The 14620-nt window shown below is 37.8% G+C and overlaps 2 protein-coding genes across 32 annotated transcripts in view; one reads left to right on the top strand and one right to left on the bottom strand.

Annotated features, from left to right (window-relative positions):
- Nucleotides 1–14620, top strand: part of SNX3 (sorting nexin 3) — a 1122685-nt gene that overhangs the window by 928217 nt on the left and 179848 nt on the right. The window lies entirely within an intron of this gene.
- The window catches only part of AFG1L (AFG1 like ATPase), a 221623-nt gene that overhangs the window by 107092 nt on the left and 99911 nt on the right, over nucleotides 1–14620 (bottom strand). For all 4 annotated transcript variants that reach the window (XR_007725281.1, XM_050789142.1, XM_050789144.1 and 1 more), the window contains one exon: nucleotides 9530–9588. Coding sequence is in view for 3 of the 4 variants with exons in the window: in XM_050789142.1 (XP_050645099.1) it covers nucleotides 9530–9588 (59 nt within the window). In the remaining variant the exon portion in view is untranslated. The remainder of the gene's footprint in view (nucleotides 1–9529; nucleotides 9589–14620) is intronic.

Below are 14620 nucleotides of genomic sequence, written 5' to 3' on the forward strand. Positions count from 1 at the left end.
TTAAATATGAGGAAATATAATGTCTGCTACCAAACAGAGGCAAGGAGTTATATGTATGGAATTTGCTGGATTAACAGAAGCACATTTTGGTGCTCCTATGATCAGGATTAACAATATGCACTCAGCTGGAAAACTTTGTTCTATGAGCTTTGTTTTGGGGAACATAAACTAAGACATGCAAGCAAAGCTATAAACTCAATGAATATACTTTTGTTTTACCTAATAGCTTTATTTATGTGTCCTTCATATGTGCTTCTGATATCCTATCCTGCCGACTGCCTTCTTCTCAGAATCCAGTGTCTACATAGTGTGTATTAGCTTTCAATTTATATTAAAACTTACTTATTTGATGGGCATCATTCTCATGCTCTTCCCCTACAAATGACCTAATGTTATCTCATTTCTCCTTTTCTACCCTATTGACCCCTTCTATTGCCCTTCAATGAGGAACTTGTTGAACTGAGATCTTTTGCCTTACTTGGCCTCTTTGCTTATAGATGTCAAAAAACGGATTGGTTGTATATCACTTGAGAACACTAATGTTATTAATTTTTGTATTTATTTTGTCTCATACCATGTTAGATGTGTAATACATGTGAAATGAACTAACATATTGTTGAGGTAAGTTATTCTTATTGAAGTTTCAATATTCTTGTTGAAGGCTCTTACTGTAAAAAATGAAATTTTTGAAAAACCTTCTGAATAAATTTATTACAGCACCTAAAAAAATTGAATTTGGTAAAAACTCTTCTCTTCTCTTCTAGTATCTACTTGTAGTTTACAAGTCTCAGACCAGCTTGACTTATTTTCCCATTGATTTTTTTCTTCTATATGATTGTAAGATTCTTTTTATAATCCTTCAGGTTCAGGTTCAGTTATGCATCAAAAAAACGTATGATTTGATTCTTTTTTTTTTTTGAGACAGAGTCTTGCTCTGTTGCCCAGACTGGAGTGCAGTGGCGTGATCTTGGCTCACTGCAACCTCCGCCTCCTAGGTTCAAGCTATTCTCCTGCCTCAGCCTCCCAAGTAGCTGGGATTACAGGTGCCCACTTCACGGCCGGCTAATGTTTTTGTATTTTTAGTAGAGATGGGGTTTCACCACGTTGGCCAGGCTGGTTTCAAACTGCTGCCCTCAAGTGATCCGCCCATCTCAGCCTCCCAAAGTGCTAAGATTACAGGTGTGAGCCACTGCACCCAGTCAAAAATGTACGACTATTAATGGGGGAATCATACAATGGGAAATATACAATGAATACTTTGAATCTAGACTTTCAACCTAACTTTCTTTCATGAAAGTTTTCTTCTGATTTGTCTTTGAGTTCTCTTTTTTAAAAATATGAGTTATGTGAATGTATGATCTCTGCTGTCTGCTTTCCACATCTAGCATTTTTTTTTCTGCAGTAGTTTTCATCTCTGACTATTCGAGCTTCATTTTATATGATCTTTCATAAGTTTGGTCTCTTTATCATTGATTTTATTTTCAGCAGTGTTGATTCTACCATTTGCTTTTTCTAAGATGCTTTTCCTTTACTTAATGGTCTGCTCTCAGTTTATTTGACAGCTGTTCTGCCAGCTCACTTATCATCCAATCTTATAATTATTTCATGTCAAATCTCTTATGTCATCAGTACCATTACTACTTTAATTTCTCTTAGAATATAGAAAATTTTACCTGAAAAATTATCCCATTTCCTGAGGTAGTTCTTCCTCCAAAATATATCTGTCATGTGCTTTTACTTGTTAGGTCATCTCTGCCTCTCCCTCTGCTCCTGCTCCTTCCTCCCTGTGCCTGCCATCCCATTTATTTTTAGAATAATGGTCTCTACAGATAAGACCCATGTTCAATCCATTTTGCCTTTTGCTGGTTTCTCAACTTTGACTATGAGTTCTCCTAGTCAGGTCTGCTGATTTCCAAAGAGGAGCGAGCAAAACTCACCTGTTTGAAAATGGTTTTCATTATAAAAATAATACAAGATCATTCCAGAAACTTTAGAAAAGTCTAAAAGAGAAAATTTAAATGACTCATAATCTTAATATCCAGAAATAGATTCTATTAACATTTTGGGATATTTCTTTCCAGTATTTTTTCATGCATGTGTATTATTTCCACAGTTGAGACAGGCATAGGTGTACCCTTGCATCATACTTTTCCACTCACATTATCTATAAGCATTATTCTACATTATCGAAAGCTTTTGAAAAACATTCCATATAACTGTTATATCCCCTCATGTGACTGCATTATCTTTTACTTAACTGTTCCTCTAAATGTGTGAGAGAAAGCTGAAACAAAATTCCTGTGCCCACAACTGTCTTTTTATTGTTATCCTATTTATTTTTTTGTTTCTATGATAAAACATGGCTCTAAGTTCCTAAATTACAAAAAAAAAAAAAGAAAGAAAGAAAGAAAGAAAGAAAGAAGACAAACTTTGACCTTCTTTTCCTTTATAACTAAAAACTAAGAAACAGACTTATGCTTTCAGCCAAGACAGAGTAATTGGAACTGGATTTTGCCCTTCTGCAATAAATCACTAAAACACTGGACAAAACATGTGAAACAGCTGATACCAGACATTATGTAATAGGTAGCAAAAGACAGCAATCCCTGAGATATGAGGGGAAAAAATCAGGCAAGCAAGCTGGCCATATTCCCTGGCTTTCTATCTAGAGGCAATTTCTAGACTGCAATAGAACAATCTAAATGAGTTTAAGAGACAGTTCTCAGAGTTTTGGGATGCTGAAACAGTTGGAATTTGCACAGTAGAGTTCATCACAGGAAAATGCTATGCAGAAGAAAAGCTCCAGATATCTGCACAGGGAATGTAATCTTTGGCTGAATAACAAATTGCATATGCAGAGTTGGGCAAAGAATAATACACATAATCTGGGAGATATAAGCATTCTAAATAGTCAAAGCTGAAACACCTCAATGAACACCACGGGGATTCAGTAAAGAGCTTAGAAAGGTCCTAAAACCTAACACCTAGAAGGGCTAAAACAGACCTGGAATAATGGCTAATCTACATTCACCCTATCAAAACTTAAAAATAAGCCTCACGCCACTGCACTCCAGCCTGGGCAACAGAGTGAGACTCCGGCACGGGGGGAAAAAAAAGAAGCCTCAAAAAGATCAACCTGATCTGCAAGAAACTTAACCACTTGCCAAAATAAAATTTGACACCCTTAAAGGAAGTAACAGAGACTCAATGTAATAATCACTACGTGCAGCATCCAATCATAACTTACTTGACTTGCAAAGAAGCAGGAAAATAGGACTCACAACCAGCGGGAAAAAAAAATCAAACCATAGAAACAAAACCAGAAATGATGGAATTGGCAGACAAGGACTTTAAATAAGCTGACTTCTGCTTCTGGGAAGATGGAGATGTACTTTTCCCTATCCCTCCTCATACATACAATTTAAAACCTCTGGAAATTATATATAAAGCAAACATCAGGAGACCCCTGATATTCAACATGGTGAAACCCCATCTCTACCTGAAAAGTAGAAAGAAGGAAGAACAGCTAGAACTATTCAAGACCTGAAGAACAACAGGATGGTGAGGTTCCCTCCTGTGGGAATTTTTTTTTTTTTTTTTTTTTTTTTTTTTTTTTTAAGAGACAGGGTATTGCTTTGTTGCCCAGGCTGGAGTACAGTGACACAATCATGGCTCACTGCAGCCTCCACCTCCTGGCCTTGTGTGAGCCTCCTGCCTCAGCGTCCCAAGTTGCTTGGAGGACAGGTACACATCACACTGCCTGGCTAATTTTTTTAAAAAAAAATTTTGTAAAGATGGGTACTCACTACGTTGCTTAGGCTGGTCTCAAACTCTTGGCCTCAAGCAATTCTCCCATGTTGGCCTGCCAAAGCACTGGAATTACAAGTGTGAGCCACCAGGTTTATCTTTGACTCATATATCCCAGACTTAGAGTTGAAGAAGCCAGCAACCCAGAAATGCTGATGGAAACATACAAATGAGGCCCCCATAAAAGTCTGTTCTCTTTAGCCAAAGAAGCAGGAAAAGGGCAACTTAATAAAAGATAAAACTTTTAGACAATAACTGTTCTACTAAAGCAAATACCACGGGGAAAAACTGTGGCTCCACCTCCCCAACCATGCCAGCAAAGGCTAAGGGGAGCCTAGAATTCCACCCTCACAAGGCTGTCACGAGGAATCCTAACACCACTGCCAGGGTGATGTCACAGAATGCCAGGTAGGAACTGGAACTTTCATCCCAGCCAACCAGTATGAGCATGCTCCTCCCACAATGATATCAGTGGAGATCACCGGGAGTCAGAACCCTCTTTCCAGCAGTAACAGGTAACAAGGAGCACACCCCAAACCACAGCTCAGGTGTCAATGGAGGCTGAATAGGGAACCTGGATTTCTAGCTATATCTGGAGGAAGCAGTGCCTCCCCTTCTCTTGAAGAATAATGTCTAAAAAGAGCTAACTAAAACAGAAAGTTCAAATAAGATCCACAAAAAGAAACAGAGTAACAATCTATTTTATAGAATGAGATGTTGCCCAATCTGAAAAAAGAGAAGATAAGGCCAGTCGCAGTGGCTCACACCTGTAATCTTAGCATTTTGGGAGGCTGAGGTGGGCGGATCACCTGAGGTCAGGAGTTCAAGACCAGCCTGGCCAACATGGTGAAACCCCATCTCTACCAAAAATACAAAAAGTAGGTGGGCATGGTGGGTACACATGCCTGTAATCCCAGCTACTCGGGAGGCTGAGGAATGAGAATCACTTGAACCTAGGAGGCAGATGTTGCAGCGAGCCAAGATCATGCCACTGCACTCCAGCCTGAGTGACAGAGCAAGACTCTATTTCAATCAATCAATCAGTCAATCAATAAAATAAGCATATGAAAAGATACTCAATATCATTAATCATTTGGGAAAAGCAAATCAAAACCACAATGAGATACCACTTCACACCCACTGGGATGGCTATTACCAAAAAAAAAAAAAAAAAAAGGAAAAAGAAAATGTTGGGGAAAATGCAGAGAAATTGGAATGCTTGTGTATTGCTGATGGGAACGTAATATGGTACAGCCGCTATGGAAAACAGTATGGCAGTTCCTCAAGAAGTTAAACATATAATTACCACAAGATCTAGCAATTTCAGTTCTGAGTATGTACACAAAAGAATTGAAAGCAGGGACTCAAACAGATATTTGTACACAAATGTTCGAAGCAGCAATATTCATAATAGCTGAAAGGTAGAAACAACCCAAATATCCATTGACAGGTGAATGGATAAACAAAATGTAGCATATCCTTACAATGGAATATTATTATGCCATAAAAAGGATAAGAATTCTGACACATGTTACAACATGCATAAACCTTGGAGACACTGTGCTAAGTGAAATAAGCCAGAAATAAAAAGACAAATATTAGGTAATTCCACTTACATGAAGTATCTAGAAAAGACAAATTCACAGAGGCAGAAAGCAGAACGGTGGTAAGTAGCATTGGGAAAGGGGGACAACTGGTGGTTATTATTTAGTGAGTATAGAGTTTCAGTTTGATAAGATGAAAAATTCTGGAGATGAATCATGGTGGTGCTTGTAAAACAATGTGAATGTACTTAATGCCACTGAACTGCACACTTAAAAATCATTAAAATAGGCCAGGTGTGGTGACTCTTGCCTTTAATCCCAACACTTTGGGAGGTGGAGGCAGGCAAATCACTTGAGCCCAGGAGTTCGAGACCAGCCTGGGAAACATAGTGAATCCCTGTCTCTACAAAAAATAAAAAAATTAGCTGGGCATGGTGGAATACGCCTGCAGTCCCAGCTACTCAGGAGGCTGGGGCAGGAGGATCACCTGAGGCTGGGGAGGTCGAGGCTGTAGTAAGCTATGATAGTGCCACGGCACTCCAGCCTGGGCAACAGAGTGAGACCCTGTCTCAAAATGTAAATAACTAAATCATTAAAATAGTAATTTTTGTTATGTATATTTTGCCACAATAAAAAGTTTGGTTAAAACATTAAGATTCAAAGTCTAATGACAAATTATGAAAATGTCAGTTTCCATTGGAAATCACTTATACAAAAAATCAGGAAGATCTCAAACTGAATGTAAAGAAATGGCAACATCAAGATGAAAAAGACGTTAGAATTATCTGATAAAGATTTTAAAGCACTCATGATAACAATGTTTCAAGAGATGGTTATAAATATACCTGAAAAGAAGGGGCAATGCTACTAAATAATATTTAAAAGTTCCATTCACAAGTAGTATTTAACTATTGTAAATCTGGCCAGGTGTGGTGGCTAACACCTGTACTCCCAGCACTTTGGGAGGCCAAGGCAGGCAGATCCCTTGAGGTCAGGAGTTTGAGACCAGCCTGGCAAACATGCTGAAACCCCATCTCTACTAAAAATACAAAAATTAGTCTGGTGTGGTGGCATGCACTTGTAGTCCCAGCTTTTCAGGAGGCTAAGGCAGGAAAATCGCTTGAACCTGGGAGGCAGATGTTGCAGTGAGCCAATATTGTACCACTGCACTCTAGCCTGGGTGACAGAGCAAGATTCTGTCTCAAAATAAATAAGCAAATAAATAAATAAAATAATTATTATAAATCTATATGCAACTTATAACATAGCCTCCAAATATGTAAGGCAAATGACAGAATTACAAGAAAAATAAACAAATTCACAATTATAGTGAGATGTTTCCCATAAGTCTCTCAGTAATTGATAGGAAAAAAATATGAGAATAAAGATTTGAACAGCATAATTAACAAACCTACACAATAACACACAACAACTGAAGAGTACTTACTACTTTGAAGAAATATTTTAAAGAAAATATTTACAAAAATTGTCCACATGTTGGGCCATAAAGCAGGCTTTACTAAGAGCGTAGTTTAGTTTTTGTTATCTTTCAATATCCCAAGCAACAAACCACAAGCTTTTGTGGTGAATTATGAACTTGTAACTATTTGGTTTATAGAGAAGAACATTTTAAAAAATGAATTTTACAACGTACTTTTTCCTCAACAAATTTCTATCTTGTTTATAATAATTTCTTTTCATGAAACTAAGATTCTCAATTTGTTTAAGATTGACTTCTGCTACACCTTTCTCTCAGCTGGGCCAGAAAGAAGAAGTAACACTAGCAGCTGTGAAGAGGCAAAATGTCACTTAAGTTAATATTAAACTACCCTTCCTTACAAAAGAAACTTTATATGCCCAAACAGAAAAGCTTCAGAGAAACCAGCTCTAGTTTTCATTTCATTGATGTTTTGTTATATATGAAAAGTCTCTTGAACAAATTAGACATTTTAGGCCGGGCGCGGTGGCTCAAGCCTGTAATCCCAGCACTTTGGGAGGCCGAGACGGGTGGATCACTAGGTCAGGAGATCGAGACCATCCTGGCTAACACGGTGAAACCCCGTCTCTACTAAAAAATACAAAAAACTAGCCGGGCGAGGTGGCGGGCGCCTGTAGTCCCAGCTACTCAGGAGGCTGAGACAGGAGAATGGCCCGAACCCGGGAGGCGGAGCTTGCAGTGAGCTGAGATCCGGCCACTACACTCCAGCCTGGGCGACAGAGCGAGACTCCGTCTCAAAAAAAAAAATAATAATAATAATAGACATTTTAGACCTTTTCTCATCTAATCTGATATTTAGTTTCCTGGGAAGTTCAGTCCATGTTCAACTTTAAATTGTATATTATATATCTCAGTTCATGTTCAATTTCAAATTGTATACTATTCATTTTGCCTATTAATACTGCTATTATATATTGAAGTATGACAAATTACTGGCCAAATAAAACAACAACAAAATATTTGGAGGAAAAAAAAGTACAGCTACAAAGTTGTTCCCTCAGAACCTCTTAACTTGTTTCTTTCTGAGACTTCTCTTTTTGTATTTTGTGAATTTTATGCTATATGAAGACACTATTTTTAGCACCTGTTTTTCCTAGCTTCCTGTTTATATTTTGGTATCTGTGTATACCATATTACTTTGGATTCCTAGCATGGAGAAAACATTGCAAGTTTATGTTCTCCCTAAATGCAAAGCATGAATATAAAGGGAAAAAATTACTAACAGCATAAATCTTCCAAAAGTACTTTTCCTACATCTATAAATATCTCCGAGAAATTAAAATCCTTAGGAACCTAAAATTGGTCAAGGAAACAGATGTCTGAGTTCTCCTAAGTATAGCATAGGGAATAAAGTTTGGCACCAACAATAATTCCAACCAAAGTACACGTCAAAAAGATTGTCTGATTATGCCTTTAGAATGTCTGAAGATAAAATATTTTAACCCTTCTTGGGTAAGAATTTTTAAGTTTTCAATTTTTAAAAAATACTTTATCCTTTCTTCAGATACGTTGATGTGCATGGGGAAAAAGTATTTATCTAAAATTATGGGAATTATATTTTGGCAAATTTTGCTTTTTTGTATATATGTTACGTCATCAACTAGATTATAAATAATGTGCCAGAAAAACAGCTTAGTTCATAATTCTATTATCCATTATGCCTAACGCCACACATGGTACATAGTAGGTTCTCAACAAATATTGGCAGAATGTGAAATCATTAAATAATCATGTAAAATATTACTTAAAATTAATAGTAAAAAAGGAGGCTATTTTATTCTTAATCATATTTTAATGAAGACTATTTTAAACTCTATGCAGTGCTGATACACACAAATATTTAAACTATTTATGTGCCTCAACTTGACATAATTTCATAACTTGATGGCAATCACATTTAAATATATTAGAATATTTTTGTAATAATGCTATTCTAGAATAGCAACTTTAATAGCTGGGAAAACATGTTAATAATGGCCATTAACCTGAAGGAAACAGGGAACATTAAACATTTTTTTCAGAAATAAATGTATAAGTTTAAACATTCCACTATAATATTTATGAGCAAACCTCAAATTAAAATTTATAAAATGCAAACTATTCAATGTTTCAGTTAGAGAATAATTTAGACTATATTTTGTAATTTTTTCAGTGTACGCATGGATGAATACTATATCAAAAGATTCCTTTCTCCTTTAGTGTCTTTGACTATTACTATCTAGAGAAGAGGTTTTGCCGTGTTGTCCTGGCTAGTCTCTTTTTTTTTTTTTTTGAGACGGAGTCTTGCCCTGTCACCGAGGCTGAAGTGCAGTGGTGTGATCTTGACTCACTGCAACCTCCGCCTCTAGGGTTTAAATAATTCTCCTGCCTCAGCCTCCCCAGTAGCTGGGATTACAGGTGCATGCCACCACACCCAGCTAATTTTTGTATCTTTAGTAGAGATGGGGTTTCACCATGTTGGTCCGGCTGGTCTTGAACTCCTGATCTTGTGATCCGCCCACCTTGGCCTCCCAAAGTGCTGGGATTACAGGCGTGAGCCACTGTGCCCGGCCCCTGACTATTACTATCTAAATGCCAAAATAAATTCTCCTTGAATGCCAAGACCAAGGCAATCCTACTAAAGCCCTTGATTATCAATAAGTATGATCTTAGTAAACACAAATAAAAGATTTGTTTTTACCTTCAAGACTGCTATGAATGGTACAAAGTTAGCTCTTTGGAGTCCATTTTTATAGAGATCTGAAAGAAAAAGATGATATTAGTTTTTTACTTAGCCTAAATCATGATGTTAGTTTATTGTTTAGCCTGGCAAATAAAGCTTTCTACTGATTTAAAAAAAAAAAAAAGGAGCAAAAAGAAAAATAGACCAAAATTGATTTCTCTTCAGGTCCTACACACATTTTATTTTAATTTTAATAAAAGAAAAAAGTTAACAGCTACAGAAAGAAGATCAAAAGGTATTCAATCAAATTAGCTTTAAACTGTTATAAGAGGCAATAAAAGAATTTGGAAGGTATCGCTTCCAAAACTCGAAGCCAATAACCCAACATAAGAAGATTAGATACGTAAAAGCATTTAAAACTTGAATATATAGCATTCCACTAGGAAAAAAAAATCTCTCCTTTTCTCAATGTATAATAAAAATTCTTAGTAAATAACTTGGATGGGCTCAGTGGCTCATACCTGTAATCCTAGCACTTTGGGAGGCCACTTGAGGTCAGGAGTTTGAGATTAGCCTGGCCAACATGGTGAAACCCCAACTCTACTAAAAATACAAAAATACAAAAATTACCCAGGCATGCTAATGGGCACCTGTAAGCCCAACTACTCAGGGGGTGAGGCAGGAGAATCGCTTGAACCAGGGAGGTGGAAGTTACAGTTAGCCAAGATCACACCACTGCACTTCAGCCTGGATGACAGAGCGAGACTATCTCAAAAAAAAAAAAAAGAAAAAAAGAATTAAACACTGTGTAATAAGATTAGCCTTTTTAGAAAATACATCAATAGACAGAACTGCTCATGTATTTGCATTATACATATAATGCAAACACATATATTTGATATCAAGGTTTTAAAAAGTCACTTTAAATGAAATTGCCTAAAAATTAAAACTCCATTCTTTGAAGGACAAAAACCATATAATAATTTCAATTGATGCCAAAAAATTATCTGATAAAGTTCAATATCCCTTCATAATAAAAACCCTCAAAAAACTAGGTATAGAAATAGCAGACCTCAACATAATAAAAACTATATATGACAGACACACAACTAGTATACAAAATGGGGGAAAACAGAAAGCCTTTCCTCTTAGATCTGGAGCATGACAAACTATGCCCACTTTCACCATTGTTATTCAACATAGTACTAGATGTCTGAGCTAAAGCAATCAGATGAGAAAGAAATAAAGGGCTTCCAAATTGGAAAGGAAAAGGAAACAGTCAAATTATCCTTGTTTGCAGGTGATACGAGCTTATATTTGGAAAAACCTAAAGATTCCACAAGAGGGCCGGGTATAGTGGCTCACACATGTAATCCTAGCACTTTGGGAGGCTGAGCCACGTGGATCCCTTGAGTCCAGGAATTCAGGACCAGCCTCAGCAACATGGCAAAATCCCATCTCTACAAAAAATACAAAAATTAGCCAGGCATGGTGGCATGTGCCTGTAGCCCCAGCTACTCAGGAAGTTGAGGCAGAAGGATCACTTGAGCCTGGGAGGCAGAGGCTGCAGTGGGCCAAGATCTTGCCACTGCACTCCAGCCTGGGCAACAGAGCGAGACCTTATCTCAAAAAAAAAAAAAAAAAAAAAAAAGAGAAAGATACTTCCACACCCCACCCCAGCCTCCCCAGTAGCTGGGACTATAGGCAAATGACACCATGCCCAATTTAAAAAAAAAAAAAAGGAAAACTATTAGAACTGATAAACGAATTCAGCAAAGTTGCAGGACACAAAATCAACATAACAAAAATCAGTAGCATTTCTATATGCCAGCAGTAAACAACATAAAAAACAAATTTAAAAAGTAATCCCATTTACAACAGCCACAAATAAAATCAAATACCTAGGAATGAACCAAAGAAGTGAAAGATGGCCGGGCATAGTGGCGTATGCCTGTAATCCCAGCACTTTGGGAAGCCAAGGCAGGAGGATGATGAGGTCAAGAAATCGAGACCATCCTGGCCAACATGGTGAAACCCCGTCTCTACAAAAAATACAAAAATTAGTGGGGTGTGGTGGCATGCACCTGTAGTACCAGCTACTCGGGAGGCTGAGGCAGGGAAATCACTTGAACCCGGGAGGCAGAGGTTGCAGTGAGTTGAGATCGTGCCACTGCACTCCACCCTGGCAACAGAGCAAGACTCCATCTCAGAAAAAAAAAAAAAACGGAAAGACCTTTACACCAGAAACTACAAAACACTGGTGAAAGAAACTAAAGAGGGCACAAACACAAAAATGAAAAGCTATTCCATATTCATGGATTGGAAGAATCAATATTGTTAAAATGCTCATACTATCCAAAGCAATCTACAGATTCAATGCAATCCCCACAAAAATCACAATGCCATTCTTCACAGAAATAGAAAAAGCAATCCTAAAACTTACATGGAGTCAGAAAAGATCCAAAATAGCCAAAGTTCTCCTGAGTAAAAATAACAAGACTAGAGAAATCACAATACCTGACTTCACACAAAGCTACAGACAAAAACAACATGGTACTGGCACAAAAACACATAGACCAATGGAACAAAACAGAGAACCCAGAAACAAATCCACATACCTACAGTGAACACATTTTTGACAAAGGTGCCAAGAACATACATTGGGGAAAAGACCATCTCTTCATTAAATGGTGCTGGAAAAACTGGATATCCATATGCAAAAGAATAAGACTAGACCCCTATCTCACCTTATAGAAAAATAAAATAAAAATAAAGACTGAAATCTAAGACCTCAAATTATGAAAGTACTGTAAGAAAACATTGGGGAAACTCTCCAGGACATTGGTCTGAGCAAAAATTTCTTGAGTCATACTTCACAAGCACAGACAACCAAAGCAAAAATGAACAAATGGGATCACATCAAGTTAACAAGCTTCTGTGCAGCAAAGGAAACAGCTGGCAAAGTGAAGAGACAACCCACAGAATGGGAGAAAATATTTGCAAACTACTCATCTAACAAGGGATTAATAATCAGAATATATAAGAAGCTCAAACAACTCCACAGGGAAAAAGTCTAATAAATCCGATTAAAAGATGGGAAAAGATTTGAATAAACATTTCTTAAAAGAAGACAATGGCAAACAGGCATATGAAAAAGTGCTCCACATCATTGATCATCAGAGAAATGCAAATCAAAACTACAATGAAGTATCATCTCACCCCAGTTAAAATGGCTTTTATCCAGAGAGGGAATAACAAATACTGCTGAGGATGCAGAGAAAAGGGAACCCTCAATACTCTATTGGTGGGAATGTAAATTAGCACAACCACTATGGAGATCAGTTTGGAGGTTCCTCAAAACACTAAACAAAGAGCTACTACATGATCCAGCAATCTCACTGCCGGGTATATATCCAAAAGAAAGAAAATCAGTACATCGAAGATACATCAGCACTCTCATGTTTGTTGCAGCACTGTTCGCAATAACCAAGATTTTGAAGCAACCTAAGTGTCCATCAACAGATGAATGGATAAAGAAAATGTGTTATTTATACACAATGGAGTACTATTCTGCCATTAAAAAAAATGGAACTTGAAACAACTTGGATGGAACTGGAGGTCATTGGGTTAAGTGAAATGAGCCAGGCACAGAAAGACAAGCATCACATACTCTCACTTATTTGTAGGATCTGAAAGTCAAAATAATTAAACTCACAGAGAATAGAAGAATGGTTACCAGAGGCTGGGAAGGGTAGTGGGGGATGGGGGAAGGTGGGGATGGTACGAAAAAAAAAAAAATAGAAAGAATAAAAAAGGCAGGGCATCATGGCTCATGCCTGTAATCCCAGCATTTTGAGGCCGAGGTCGGCGGATCACTTGAGGTCAAGAGTTTGAGACCAGCCTGGCCAACATGGTGAAATCCCGTCTCTACTAAAAATACAAAAATCAGCCAGGGCCAGGCATGGTGGCTCACGCCTGTAATCCCAGCACTTTGGGAGGCCAAGGCAGGTGGATCACCTGAGGTCAGGAGTTCGAGACCAGCCTAGCCAACATAGTGAAACCCTGTCTCTACTAAAAATACAAAAATCAGCCAGGTGTGGTGGCACACGCCTGTTATCCCAGCTACTTGGGAGACAGAGGCAGAAGAATTGCTTGAACTCAGAAGACGGAGATTGCAAAAAAAATTAGCCAGGCATGGTGGTGTGCACCTGTAATCCCAGCTACTCGGGAGGCTGAGGCAGGAGAATTGCTTAAACCTGGGAGGCGGAGGTTGCAGTGAGCTGAGACCATGCCACTGCCCTCCAGCCTGGGCAACAGAGCAAGACTTCATCTCAAAAAACAAACAAACAAAAACAAAAACAAAAAAGAATGAATGAAAAAGGCCTAGTATTTGATAGCACAACAGAATTATTATAGTTTAATAATAAAATAATTGTACATTTAAAGTAACTAATAGAGTATAATGGATTGCTTGTAATACAAAGGATACATGCTTGAGAGGATGGTATATCCAATTTTCCATGATGTGACTATTACCAAATAATCTCATACCTGTACCAAAATATCTCACATACCTCATAAAGGCATACACCTACTATGGGCTGGGTGCAGTGGCTCAAGCCTATAACCCCAGCACTTTGGGAGGCTGAGGCAGGTGGATCACTTGAGGTCAGAAGTTCAAGACCAGCCTGGCCAACATGGTGAAACCCCATCTCAACTAAAAATACAAAAATTAGCCGGGTGTGGTGGCGAGTACCCATAATCCCAGTTACTTGGGAGGCTGAGGCAGGAGAACAGCTTGAACCCAGGAAATGGAGGTTGCAGTGAGCCAAGATTACACCACTGCACTCCAGCCTGGGCAAAAGAGTGAGACTCTGCCTCAAGAAAAAAACAAAACAAAACAAAACAAAACAAAACAAAAAGATATACACCCACTATGTACCCACAGAAATTTTTAAACTATTTCTTAAAAACTCTTAATAAGCTGTAAATATGCAATTATATCATAAACGGGTAGTATTTATTGCCGTAGGAAGATGTTTTTTAATATACATAACTGTCACAGTGTATGTATATTTACACACACATACATGTAAACATATGTATTGT

This window comes from Macaca thibetana, chromosome 4 (genome assembly GCF_024542745.1).
Source record: "Macaca thibetana thibetana isolate TM-01 chromosome 4, ASM2454274v1, whole genome shotgun sequence".
NCBI classification, from domain to species: domain Eukaryota; kingdom Metazoa; phylum Chordata; class Mammalia; order Primates; family Cercopithecidae; genus Macaca; species Macaca thibetana.